The following is a 14,562-nucleotide window of genomic DNA, read 5'->3' on the forward strand; positions in this document are numbered from 1 at the left end:
TACATTTAAATGTTTACAATTCTTAATATATGGTGGACAAAAATCACATATTACACAAAAAGATTTACCCCATACTTTATTTTCCCCCCTGAGACTGACTTTTATTTCATATGCAGCAGGTAGAGGCTTCAAATGCAGTCTCAACAATTCTTCTAAATGTGGCAGGAATTGGTTTAAACCCTTACTTCAACAACCAAACAATTAGCTAAATGTTTTAATCAAACCCAAAGGTGTTTGACTTAGGCTAGCTGCAAAAAGATCCTAGATTGATATTCCATATGCTACATACCTTTTTAATTACCCATAACATGCAAGCCCTGGTATTTTAAGTAGAATGGAGTGTATGGTTAACTGACATCCATCAACAGATTTTCACTTGGCATAATGACTCATTTATCTGTACCCATTTTATTGTTTATACACTAATTTTACCCTACGCATCCAACAAGTCCACAAATCTAATGGCATACTCCGTTTTTGTGAATTCCCTATTAAAAAATGTGTCAAAGAAAGATCTATCAATGGAACTTTTAGGGATCAACGAGACCACAAGCTTAAAAAATATGTTACATAAGCGGCTATTATGCTGACTCATTGGTTGCAGTACATACTAAGTCATTATCCCACAGTATCTATACAAGTTAGAGTAAAGACAAAGAGTAAAGACAAAACAGACGCAAAATAGTTACACTACAAGATCAGAAAGAGTGAGGTCAGCAATGGCAGCATCCATGTTTTTCTAAGAAAAAAAAACGCTGTTTTTCTTTATGAACCATAGTAAATGTTTGTAGCATATACAAATATTTCAGCTATATTCTTAAGATTAATGTTAATCCATATTTTTTTTTGTTAGGGAGATATAGGCTTTTATTTATGTGACATGGTAGATCGCTACTTTTCTGTTGCTATCCTGTCTTCAGGACTCCTTTGGGTATGCAGGGATACCAGCACAGTCACTCACCTGTACTCATTAGCTTTCTTTTCATCCATCCTAGTTGATCCAGTCCAGATGGGGTGCTTTGAGATAGAGGTAGTGACATGCATCTGTCCAGTGGGAACTTGAAGGAAGGAGGAACAGTAAGTGGAGTGGGAGGCAATCTCAGAGGCTGGTAAAAGTGACAAAGGTAAGTTATCATTAGGCCCTTAGTATTCATGCAGTTGCATCGGCTTTACAACACAATGAAGACAAAATTGCACCATCATATTCATTACTGGGAACTGCAAAAGCTTTCAAAGCTTAGTCTATTTACAAAAACTATAAAAAAAGGGGAGGTATTAAAGTTTTACCAATAAATTATTTGCAAAAAATAAAATATTGTCCATGCACCCAACTTCATCTATGTTTAAGTATTTACAGTTGTTAGGAACAGGCAACACTGTAAGAAACTAAAGGCTTTTGAAATGGTTTGTTTAGTACAAATGTATGCATAAGAAAAGGTCCTTAAGCTAGCCATACACATGATTTGATAGCAAAAATGATTTTTTAATGTTTTTTGTTAAAATTGTAAAGCTTAAAAAACTACAAGAGATGGGACCAATATTACCCTGTAAAAATCAGATGGCTTTTTGAGACACAGGCAAAACTTTTCTACTTGTGATTAGATTTTTCAGTAATCCCAACTGAAGCTGGTAATGTATTGACCAGTTTCAACCTCATAATCAAATCTGGTGTTCAGTTGAACTTGTGGGTGATACATGTGGGTGTTTGGGTGCTCAGTCCTTGATGACTACTGCCAATTGTTTTGCGATTACTAGTGAATGAAATGTTAATTACTACACATAATACTTGTAATGCAGCATGATAAAATTACTACTCTAATTGTTATGATGGCAATTTCAGACAAGTTTGGTTAACATGATATTTATGTTAGGTTAACGTGATATGTCATGTTAACCTAACAGTGTTGGCAATACATTGCTCTGATCTATTTGGTTGTTGCTGTGATTGAAAGCTGATGGAAAGTGGTTGGAAATGTCTCAGAAGAGCCTTGTATGGGTAACAATATTCTCCTTGAAATGTTGATTTTGTAACACATAGCAGTCACCATGGCTATTTACTTTTCTATAGATAATCTGTGGCATAGCTTATATTGGTTCAAATATCAGCAACGAAAACCATTATGTAAATATACCTCAATATACTGCAAACTATATAACAATGTGCCCAGTCCTAAATCATTGATCTCCGTAAGATTGTACTATTTTAGGGCTTCGTCGTGGATATGCGTCTTGTAATTTGAACAATTGCTACAAAGGCCATAATGTAAGGTAGGAATGGATGATCATGGAAATTTGTAAAATCATAAGAGATTTCACATTTAAACAACTCCTATTTTTTTTTTTTTGTTGGGATTTTTCTCTTCCCATCCGTCTAGCCCAGGGGTCGGCAACCTGCGGCTCGTGAGCCACATGCGGCTCTTTGGATGTGAAGCTGCGGCTCTTTAGTTCAGTCCGTCGGAAGCTATTCTATCTCTCAGCCTTCTAATTTGTTGTGAAAAACACTACTTATATATGAATAAATAGATATTTTTTCTTATGAATAAATAGGTTAGTTTTTTTATCAAAAAACTTTATTTATGCGAGTACTATTTATTGTTGGCAAGAAAAAATTTTGTGGCTCTTTGAAAACTTTGAAATTTTGTAAATTGTAATTTTTGACTCTTCCGACTCAAAAGGTTGCAGACCCCTGGTCTAGCCTATACACAGATCACAACATCTGGAATAAGTACTTACTGGAAGGATACTCCGATCTTTCATTGAAACACCAGGGGATCGAGGTATCATCTTTCCAGACCCTTCACTCTTTTGGTCAGCATCAGAGTCACTTGTAATGCTGGTGTTATTTTCAAGGACATCACTGACATCAAGATTATCTTTGCCAGAGGTCAGTTTATCATCTTCACATATTGTTTGCAAGTTCTCCCTGATCTGTTCCTTTGTGAACTCAGAACCTACACAATGAATAACATCTTCCTCTTCTCTGGAGATATCAAGAAGTCCATCATGCCACTTATCCTGGGAAAGCAAAAGTCAGAGATGTAATATATACAACTCAATCGATCAAGACAAATGTCTACACAACGTTAAGAAAAAAATTAAAGCAATCTGACAAGGTCAGTTGGACGTATCTCATTCTGTCACCAAAATATGTGATGGGACAATGTAAAGAAACGCAATTTTGTGTTCATCTGAAATCTCATTTCATTAAAACAGATTTCTGAGTTTCAAGAATTTTGGATGAACAGATTGTATAAACTAGCAACCAGTTTGTATTGTTTTCTACTTTTTTTTTAGAAATGCATGTGCTATTCAATTAACTGAATTAAGAACAAAATAAGTAGGGAGGGGGCTGGCCAACGTCATATTTTAGGTCTGTTCTCCAGTCACTGAATGCTCAGCCTTAGGCATAGAAAACTCAATAAGATGCTACAGACTCCAACCACCACCTGCATCGTATGAATGGCTTGCAAGATGGAGTGGAGTAAAGATATCTGCTGTTTTCTATAAATAGCTTCCATAGTTGAAAATCAATTAAAATAAAGCATACAATTATGACGGTATTTTTCAAACCTTTACCATTAAAAATCTTAGTGCAGATTTATTCTTTGTGTAGGACAGCAAAAAAAAATAGGAAGCAGAACACATTTGGTATGGCTTACATACAAAAAAAATACATACAAATAAAAAATATATTGCAGGAAATATGAACAAAGCAAAGACCAGAAAAATGCTGACACAGGAAGCATCTTACAAAATGAATTATAGTTTGCATGCTATGGATTTCACAATGTAAAATAAGGATAATATAAAAATGTTCAGTTGGAGTTTTAGAACAATTCAGGCTTCTCTTTGTTTAGGTTACTAGAATCTGCATTACATAAGTATTTATAGTTATGTAACAAACACTTTCTACGCTTGGCATGCTGCATTCCTATAAATAGTTGAGTGAGAACATACATCTTCAGGTCAGCACCTTTATCTACCTATCCTAACAAAAGCAGTGAAAGAGGGAACTGAGTGCTCTGGGGCTATGGGACCTTTTCGTGAAATATATATAAATACAGTTCAATCCTGCCCTCAGGCTAAAAAGATAGTGCTAGCATCTCCAAGCATCATATCAAGCTAAAAGATCTTTTCATGTCATTTATTTTATGTAAAATGAAACACTTTACAAAATGACAGAAATAAGTTTGAAAATAAACTATTTAGTGGAGAATCTAACATTTTAATTTCACATTTGCTACATGTTAAAAACATTTAATATACGTAAAGCAGACTTCTAACTGAGAGCAAATTGCAAATTGTAAAATGCTCTACCTTTATTACCTTCTGTAACACTGAGTCAGAATAGGGATGCAGCTCAGGGATTCATCTGATTGCCATACATTTATCTGCATGTTTGCTAAAGGTGTGGAACTACTGACCCCAGAAAATCAGCTTTACATTCAGGAAATTAGAATTCTTTATAGTGGGTCAGAAATGGCAGCCTGCAGTAAGGGCTCAGGTTTAAATTTCATCTATGATGCTATCTAGAAGTTTGTATGCTCTGTCTGTATTGTCTGGGTTTCGATCCACATCCCACTTGTCCTTAGACTATGGTAGGGACATTGTAACCTACTCTGAGGAATAGGTATGAAAATAACTATGCTGCATGATATGTCAGAACTATATAGATGAATATTACTAATCAAATCAAAAAGTAGGCTATTATTTGTAAAATAGGCATCTCCTGAAAACATATACAGTAAACACTTATCATTACAAGTACTATGACCTTACAGCCCATCTAGTGTAGCAAGCTCACAGATTAATAAGCAAAAAAAAAAAAAGGTGAGGCCAAGTTTTTACAGCGGAGATCTGAATATGAGTTTTTGCTTGCCTGTATCCCAGAATTGACTGATCATTTTTACTTTTGATTTTCACAGAAGGTCACCTATATGAAGGTATTCATATACTTCATGGTTATTACGCAACATAACTTACCAACATGCATAACAAAATATATGAAACAATAAACCCAACAATAATTGAACCAATAAGTCACAAGTTATCAGGGGTCCTTTAAACTGTGGATGATTGTCCTCATATTTGATGATTCCTTAAATGTTTTGGGCCCAAAGCCTCATGGAAAGGCCACCTACATGACACTAATTATCTTTTTATGTTGTCTATAGGTGTGGCTTCTAGGTATAAATGTAAGGGGAGGGTTCACAAGAACATAATTTTAAGGGTTCCCCATGGGGTAAAATGGTTGAGAGAGGCTTTGGTACACAATGCCTTGAATCAGCATTAGTACAGATATTTAGACTGCAGTCCACATATTACTTATATAAATGTATTTGCATGTCTTAACAAACTTTGTCACCAGGCCCATTTTTAGGCCCTCAGGCATGCACATTAATTGGTCTACTGTGGTGACTTTGATTGTGCTACAGCAAAGTAATAGACTGTAGTGGCAGCAGTGGCATACAAACATGCAGTGAGTTCTTGAGCTGTATGAGATGTACTTCATAATTGTGGATAATGGTATTCTATGAACACATACAAAGAAAAAAAAACAACAACAGGATATGTGGTACAAGACACATACATACTGAGTACATTTTGGACCCGTAAGATGCAACCAGCAAATGCTGAAACATAGAATTTCACAATAGTTGGTGAACTATCAGCCGCCTATACCTTGTTTTCTGTGTTGTTCACATAAAATAATCTGCTAATAATCTATTATTTTAGAAATATTTTGCTATATCTTCTAAAAAATAATAATTGCTTGGCTGTTATATTGATTCATTGGTTTTCATAAATGATACACTGCCTGTATACATACCTTGCTCTGTCTATAGAATGTATCAAACAAGATCATAAAAAAAGACAAACCAGCTCAGTCGTGTAATTTTTAGAAGGACATATTCTCCAAAGTGACTAGGAAAATGAGGCCACCAAAGGACTTCATATCCGGTTCTAAAGAGGACATGTTCTTTAAAAAAGGAAAGGCTGCCACTGTCCATACATCACAAACCAGATATGACAGAGTAACTGAACCCTAATCAACTGTATTAAATGTAACAGTCAATTAGCGCTCTAATAATCCAATATTATATCTCACTTTACTAGTCTAGAACAAATACAATCTAAAATATCCAGAAAATTAAATCTAAATAGTATATGTTGTCTGACATGTATGTTCAAGTGCATTAATTTTTTTCTATTAAACACAAATCCTGGCATCATGTTTGGCAATCTATATATATATATAATTTAATGTATGTATGTATGTATGTACCCTGTTTCCCCGATGATAAGACACTGTCTTATTTTTTTTTGAAGGCCAAAATATGCTCTAGGGCTTATTTTCAGGGGGATGCCTTATTTACCCATGAAGAAGACTACAGTACACAGTTATTGCAGAGACAGTACAACAGCGTAAGACCCGACTGCAGGAAATGGAAGAAAGAGCTACTACATCTAGAGCTTCAGAGACAGTACAACAGCGTAAGACCTGAGTACAGGAAATGAGAGAAAGAACCAGACAATCACAGACTGCACAACATTTTAGCTTAGCATTGGAAGGATTCTACGATGATCCACATAAAGACTACTCACAGCATGCAAGTCTCCTGGTATTTGCTGCAAGAAGGGAAAGTCAAACTTTGCCAACTAGAAACACCACCAGTTTGGAATTACACATTACACACTTTGGAATTACACATCAGCAAATACCTCAGAGCCAAAGCATTTTCTTAATAACATCAGAAAATACAAATCATGTTTCCAAATGACATCATTCGGCACCACATCAGTTGTTCAACAGCCTGGAATTCCATCCACATTCACAGTGCAAGGGTAAATTAACCATAAAGTGGGATCGTTACTTCCGCTGCCAGATCAACCACCAAAATCTCTACAACTATATTTTATTGAAAACGAACTAATAGAAACTGACCAGAGGTGCACCTACATCTCAGGAACAAAATTTCAGATTGTCCTAAAGTTACAAAGGATTTTTCATGAGCACAATGTTCTTATTAAAACATTTAAAACAGCATTGGAACATATACGATTAGTTTAGAGTAATTTATTTTATTTGTATTTTATATTATTGTATATTGTATTTACACTTTTAAAACCTGTAAAAAGATTTCTTTGATTTTACACTATAGCTTTATTTGATTCCTTTTCCATATAATATAAGATTGCAATAAACAAATACCCGGGCAACGCCGGGTAATCAGCTAGTGTGCTATAAAGCTGATACTTTATTCACTGCAATGATTGAATGTAACCAGCAGATGGCGCTGACACACTTGTTTTGTGCATGACATTAAGATCTGTCTGCGGAATGACTCTGAGTCTTATTGTACCAGACAATTTCCAGTGACACATATTAAATCTCTTTATAGCAAATAACAATATGACATGGGCAATTTTGCTGTAGTGAAGTGAGGACCTCACATGCACAGAGTAATCAAGAAGTAATTTGTACAGCTACATCTCTGCGCTGCAATTCCTCAAGACATCAGTTCCCCATAATAACTAAAGACAGTTTGTGTTTGAGGACATTGCTCTTCCCACAGCCAGAACATCATTAGGGTGATTGAACTTTAAGTGGTCTTCCAGATTACTCTTTATTTTTATTGTAAAGGCTGGTAAATGTAGTATTGGATGTGTTGTGAGTGCTGCATATTTTAAATGGTCCATCCACCCATAAGGAGGCTCACAGGGGTAAGATGGGGGGCATATGGGGGAAGATTGACTTTTGTTTGAGTGGTTTGTCATACTCTAAATTCCTATAACATTTAGGTGCAATTTAGGGGCACTAGTGGTGAGATCTCCCTGCCTAAATTCTTGGCTCTGTACCTAACTACCTTGCAGTTTTGATGGCCCCTCTCATGTTGAAGTGATCCCCCTTTTTTCACAATAGTAAAAAGGGAGAGACTTCTTATATTTCTGGAGAACAAGGACCCATGGTTGACGTGTTTCAGCATACCACCAACACACAAAGCATGCTTCACTCTGCATTACTGCAATGCACTGATATTGTTAAACCCCTAAAGTGGATCTAAAGACACTATTTGAGGCTTGGTTCAAATTGATAGTTGTGAAGCAGTGGGGTTGGTACTTCTCAGCATCCCACACATGCATTGGTGTTTGTCCATAGTGGTTGACCTGCATAGGCATTATCTCAAACCCATTGAAGAAACAACAAATTGCCAATCAATGCTTGCAGAGAACACATAATCTACTGCTGCAATTGAAGAATGCCTGGCAACCCCATATAAAAGCCACCTCTATGTATGATCATAGGACTTTCAAATTTAGAACATAGGGGTAGCAGTTGATCACCAGTTGGGTTACTGTAAACTGCACAGTAACTGCAGCCTATAAATTCTGAAAACAAATACTGAAATATATGTAAAATAAGCAATATTTGTTATTGTGTGTATGCTTATATCAGCCTCGACAGAACATTAAAATGGAACTAAAGTACAATTTTGAAGTTTTGCAATTCTGGCAGGTGGTTATTGCAGAAAGGGACAGATTGCTGAGCTGCGCATACATCTGACAAACCTGGCTACCCTTGTGTGTTCTGAGAGCGAAAAAAATCCTGTGCACCTGCACAAAAGTTACGTAATTTCGGCATAGCCAATCAAATTGGCCAAAGATCATCTTTGGGAAGTAAAAGAAAAGGAAAAAGGCAGCACCTCACAATGGATAGGTGAGTACTCAAGAGTTTAGTTCCAGATTAAAGCCCTCAAAAAGCTGGTTTATCATAAAAGTGGCTATGATAGTTTCATATTTATCTGTAAAGGTACAAAGCATTAGTTCTGCTTTACTAACACCAAGTTTACACTAGGAGACATAAGGGTCATTTATCAGACACCACACCACAAAAACAGTTCCTTAATTTTTAGTGACAATGATTTTACTGCAATAAAATGGCTAAAATAAAGATCCTTGTATTATAGCAACTAGATATACATATTATACTCCTCAAATTGAGTAAAGTATATAACAGCAAAAAAGAAAAGCATCAAATAGTGTAACGTTAGAAATTAGAGCAGGTCTGACCGGTAATGGGAAGCTTTTTCTCCACAATGTTCATGTTCGGATGTGCTGAAATGTGTTTTTCCAGAGACATAACCTTAATGTATTACAAAAAATTGGTAACTTAAAGCCCTCCACTAGCTATCTTCTAGGCCTGTACTGAAATAACATTACTTTTGTACATCAAAAAAATGTGGTACACAACTGAAGAATGTAACTGAACAACTGAAAGTAAAAGAGGATGAGGTCCAAACCAAAGCTGCAGTCTGATATGTACTATAATGGTGTTACTCCAGCAAAGAATGGTAGCCAAAAGCTGGAGGTGAGGGTCCATTGTATACATAAATATTATATTTATTACAGTGGGTCTACTGCCAATTTGACAGAACTAAAATGTATTATCTATTTTGTTTAGAATTGTATACAAATCTGAACTCCAAAAAACCTGCACTGCAGGCAATCAGCTAAATATAGAGATGAAATAAATATATAGGAGCTGTGTGTCCCTTAAAAGATTTGTAGTTTTGTCTATTCAGTGCTGAGATTTACACAGTCCTGCCACATTTCCAGCCTAGTGACCTTTTTCTGCTTCAGTTAAGCAATGTATCTCACAAACAACTAAAAATATTTTACAATAAGGTAATATGTAAATCTATGTTGTTGGGAATTCTAGATTTCCTGACTCATAATACTTATATTTGTTTATTAAGGTAAAGTGAATTTTACATATATTAGAATTTACTAAATGCCGAACAACTGATTGTGCTCACTGACTGCAATAAAATAAAATCCCTTAAGAAGTATGTTGCTGCAGAGTTGGTGACCAATGCTTCTGTCCGAATGTGACATTTCGCATGGTTTCTGGACAAAGAGGCAGAGAGCACAGATAGTTTGTGCTATTGAATGGACTGAGGGGGTGCATGTGGTGTGGGGCAAAGCTTGTCACTTGATGATCAAGCAAACCTGGAATAGATCTGGTCCAAGATCGAAAACATTTGCTAACAAATAGCAAATGACTTTTAAGAAATCCATTCCAGGTTTGCTGAATCACCCAGGTTTAGCCAATAAAGTGTATCTACTCCAGCCTTGGAGAGCTTTATTAAATCAGACACAAAAAGCAGAATTGGGAGTGATTGCTTCTAACACAGAGACCTAATGTATACCAGAGGCATTAGACACTGTGAATAATGCAGAGGCATGATGCGCTGCATACTGCACAGGAAAATGAAACAGAAAAGGACAGAAGAATGAAACAGAAAAGGGACAGAGGTAGTACTTTTAAGTAGATCCAGTCACAGTGACTGAAATTTCCTATTCAGACCAAATAATGTGCAGTGCAAGCTGAAGTGTTGATTGTAGACAGAAAATAGATAAAAAAGCTAGAGGAGCAATGAAGTAAAGCGGAATAAAAACATGGCAACCCAGTTATCTATTTAGGGTTTTCTAACAGTGTGATTAGAAAAGTAGATTTTCACTTTGCATGAAATCTTTTACTTAACTTGTAGAAGTAAATGTGGTGAAATTTTTTTTACAAGGAATACCTAGTCACATGCACAGAAATTTTAAAAATGTTGCTGTTGTTTGTTTGCACGATTGAATAGTTAAAGTTTCTAAGTGAATGACCTATATTTTTTAGTTAATCACCCCTTGAACAAATTATAGACAGGAAAAAGAAACTACTTTTTAAAGAAAGGTATAAGGCACTACAATATATTTAGAGGTATGAAGCACTGTGTATCAATGAGTTATAACATACTGTTTGTTATAGGTAGACATAGACTTTTCATGGCATAGAGATGTAAGAAGCACTGTGTTGTAAAGCTTAATGATAATCAGGTCCCCCTGGGGTCAAATTGCCAAGGAGACCATTATGAATTTTTTACCCAGTTTCTAAAGTTTAAAGCCCACACATCTGAATCATTGCTGTGTAGTAAGGCCACACTTCACAATCAAATTGCTACCTTAGCTTACATGAAAAAAATCTATGAACTTCTACAATGTGTATAAATGATTTTCGATAGCTGTAATTGCAATGAAAAGATACTGAACAAATTCCTGATAAATTTAAAACAACATTTTCATTAAAGTCACATTCTAAAATTTTTTTAGATAACTTTAACATTTTTACGTCATCATTCCACAATTTATGATTTGAAGGTCTGTACATGATTTCTCCAATAACTATTTGACTGTATTCCCCCTCTCCCAAGATAACCATGTTAAATTATTATTATAAATGTGTAGGTAGCATCCTTGCTAAAGGACTGCTGAAAATAACAGAACCAAAACTTTAATAATAAAAATAATGGTATGAACCATTCTGAGCAGAATCATTGACTTGCACTAAGACAGAGCAGAAATATCCACAGAGCAGAGCTTCCAAGAAGAAAGCACATTCATATATGCACATTTCGACCGTTTACATTATCATGATCACATTAACATGCAAATGTAATAAAAGGAAATAGAGATTGCCTTTCATAACTATATCCAATACAAGAGAAAAATGATTACCTCTTCACTAGATGAAGCTGAATTTGACAAACTAAATTGAGATTCACTACATTCAAATACATCTTCATCTTGGATGTCATTTCGACTTCTCTGAGTTATAAAAGTGGTTTCAGGATTATTCTCAAAAGTTTCATCCAATTGTGACTTATTAGGAGTTTGTGGTTGATGATTTTTTTCTGAAGTGTTTGAGCTCAAGCTGGGAACATCATGGCTACTGTTTTCCTCAAGTTCTGGAAACTGAAACCTTGCTTGTGATGGTTCTTGGGGAATTTCCTCCCTGTAGGAAGTATTTAAATCTGATGTATCATCATCTGATACTTGTGGAATATATACCTCTGCATTATTAGTTTCTTTTTCAGTTCTGACGGTTTGTAAAGATTCCTGAACTGGTGGATCACCCATGACATGATGGCTCTCCCACACACCAGAATCTGAAGACTGTGGAATCTCAGAAAGAAAATGTAAAGCATTTTCATTTTCAATGACTAAAGGCTCCTTAATAAAGGAGGTCTGCATTCTAGGAGTTCTAGGTGTTGACTGGGAAACCTGATCATCTGATGAAGATGACCTAGAGGAGCCTCTCCATTTCCTAGCTGCCTCTGCAACATTGCTGAAAAACTTAAAAACTCCACCTAAGTTTTTTGATTTCCCACTGCTTGCAGTGTCAGATGTTTTAGCTACATTCACACTTTCCTGTAAGCTTTGATCTTTTTCAGCAGAGTGAATACTATCAGTTGTGTCCTCTGCATTTTGGAATGTACTGCCCTGAAATTTATCAAAACCCTTTGTATTATCTTTTGTGGCCACTGAAAGGCCCTTTATATAACTCCACATATAAGAGCTCCTTCCCCTGCGATGTTCTGGTGTTATTTTAAGTCCTTGTCTTTGGATTTCTCCTTCAGCAATAGTTGAGCTCTTAGTGTTAACCAATAACCGTTTGCGACTGGAGCCAAAACTTTCATTGTCTGTGTGTTCAGAATTTCCATTCATTCCACCATCTATGTCCCTTAACCACCTGTGTTCACTAGAAATACATTCAGAAATGCTAATGTTTAACTCTACATCTTCAAATGAGGTATCTAGGTCATCAATGAAGCCTGCATAAGAATGTCTGTAAGGTCTTTGGCCATCAGCAAATTTCCTTGTTCTAAATAAAGCACTTGGAATGGTAAGTTCTATTTCTTCTGATGGTTGATTCTGCACCTTAGCCTTGGAATTACGAAGAACGGAACTCTTGGAAAAAGTTGCTGATCTCAATCTTTTGAAAGATCTTACTTTGTCCATAAAAGACAGCTTAGGCTTGGGCTCAATGATTTCACTTGTTAGTATCATAGATTGAGGCCTTTTACTGCGCCCAGAATTAGCTCTCCTTCTACTGACAAAATGCCAGATACGGGTTCCTTTTGCTCTTTTCTCATATCTATGTGTGGTTTCACCTCCCTGGAGCTGAGTGGAAACCCCACTGACCTCACAGTGGTCAAGCTCACAAATTGCCATGTTGCCTGTATCGTTCTCCTTGGGAGTGGTTTGAAAACTTTTGTTCATGTACCCATTAAAGATTACATCTGAGTGGTTGTTTAGATCGCCATTCAAAACTTCCATTGCTTGCTCTCCTGCCTTCACAACATGCCTTCAATGTCAGGTTCCCCAACTCCAGAAGAAAGCTGAAAGAGTAAAAATGCTAATTAGTAAAGGAACTACACATTATATTATTGACAGTTTCAGTTTCAAACAGGACAACAAACACTTTATCTCCGTGTCCAGTTTTAAATTGATCTAAATTGGCCATCCTAGATTATTAGGTACATCCTAAAAAAAAAAAAAAGCGAGTGCCCTCCCATTTTCTCAAAAGAGCTGGATTGATACCAAAAAAAAAAGGAGATCTCAACCCTTAAATTAATTTGTGGTTCCCAAGCTTTATAGGAATCATGAAACAAGGGATTGCACCTTATTCTTTTAATTGCTGTTTTGATGACAAGAGGCATTCATTTAAGAACCTCTTTCATCACACAGAATTTCTGTCAAGTGATAAAATACTCCTTCATCCTTTGTTCACTTTGAGAATACATTTCAAATGTTCGGCTATAACTCCACTTTCACTGGGTAAAATGAAACATTTTTATAGCAAGCTAAGATTTTTGTTACATAACATAAAATTAGCTAAAATACAAGAGGCAAAAAAATTCAAGTAAAAAAGCTTGAATTGAGGAGAAACGTAAGATTAGAGTGTGTATTAGTAGAAATGTATTAGTAGAAAGGCTCCATTCCTTATTGTTTCAATTATTCTTTTAAGTACTGTCAGGCAAATAGCTTAATATAAATTGCTAGAATTGGATTAAATATTTTTATATACATATTTTTAAAGATGCTTACTCATTCCCATATTATTAACAAGATTCTCTTTTAAAGATAATTATTTAGTTTTATGCTAACTTTTGTTTGTTTAAGTTGTTATGTTTTATGTTTATGCAACTTTTTTTGTTTTCAAGTTTACTAGTTGTTGTTACATAAAAAACATTAAAAAAAAAAGAGCTGCATTTTTGACCAAATTACATTATATTTTTAAGCAGTTCAAGATTCATATGACTTACATAGGTTGTCCTATTTGAATATATATATATGAATATATATTATGGGATCTATGGATTAAAATACAGAGTAAGAACAGATGGTGTTCATATTTAGATACATCAAATATGTTGCCAAAAATGTTGGCACAGAGAAATATGTACATTTACTTTACTATTAGTATAAACTGGACACCTACTCAACCTTTTCATAAATTACCCAAATTATTGCATAACTTCCAACTCTGAATATGTATCATTCATTCATTATCTATCCAGGTAACCTGCAACCCCAGCCCCACCCTGGAGCCAACCAGCCTATACACTTACCACCTCATTGAGAAAATGTCCTTACCCTACTCTACAAGCATGTTAATACCCCTGAGGAAGCCCATATTGGGCGAAACATGTCAGGTAAACTTTCACACACCTA

At 35.5% G+C, this 14,562-nt stretch overlaps 1 protein-coding gene across 1 annotated transcript in view; it reads right to left on the minus strand.

The window, feature by feature from the left end:
- LOC140342941 (uncharacterized) overlaps window positions 1-14,562 on the minus strand; it is a 246,050-nt gene that overhangs the window by 193,814 nt on the left and 37,674 nt on the right. Inside the window, exons 2-4 of the mRNA XM_072429314.1 lie at window positions 11,563-13,226; window positions 2,734-3,015; window positions 962-1,106 (exon numbers count right to left, since the gene is read on the minus strand). Of these exons, the coding sequence (XP_072285415.1) occupies window positions 962-1,106; window positions 2,734-3,015; window positions 11,563-13,164 (2,029 nt within the window). The 5' untranslated portion in view covers window positions 13,165-13,226. The remainder of the gene's footprint in view (window positions 1-961; window positions 1,107-2,733; window positions 3,016-11,562; window positions 13,227-14,562) is intronic.

The sequence above is a fragment of the Pyxicephalus adspersus genome, chromosome Z (assembly GCF_032062135.1).
Source record: "Pyxicephalus adspersus chromosome Z, UCB_Pads_2.0, whole genome shotgun sequence".
NCBI classification, from domain to species: Eukaryota; Metazoa; Chordata; class Amphibia; order Anura; family Pyxicephalidae; genus Pyxicephalus; species Pyxicephalus adspersus.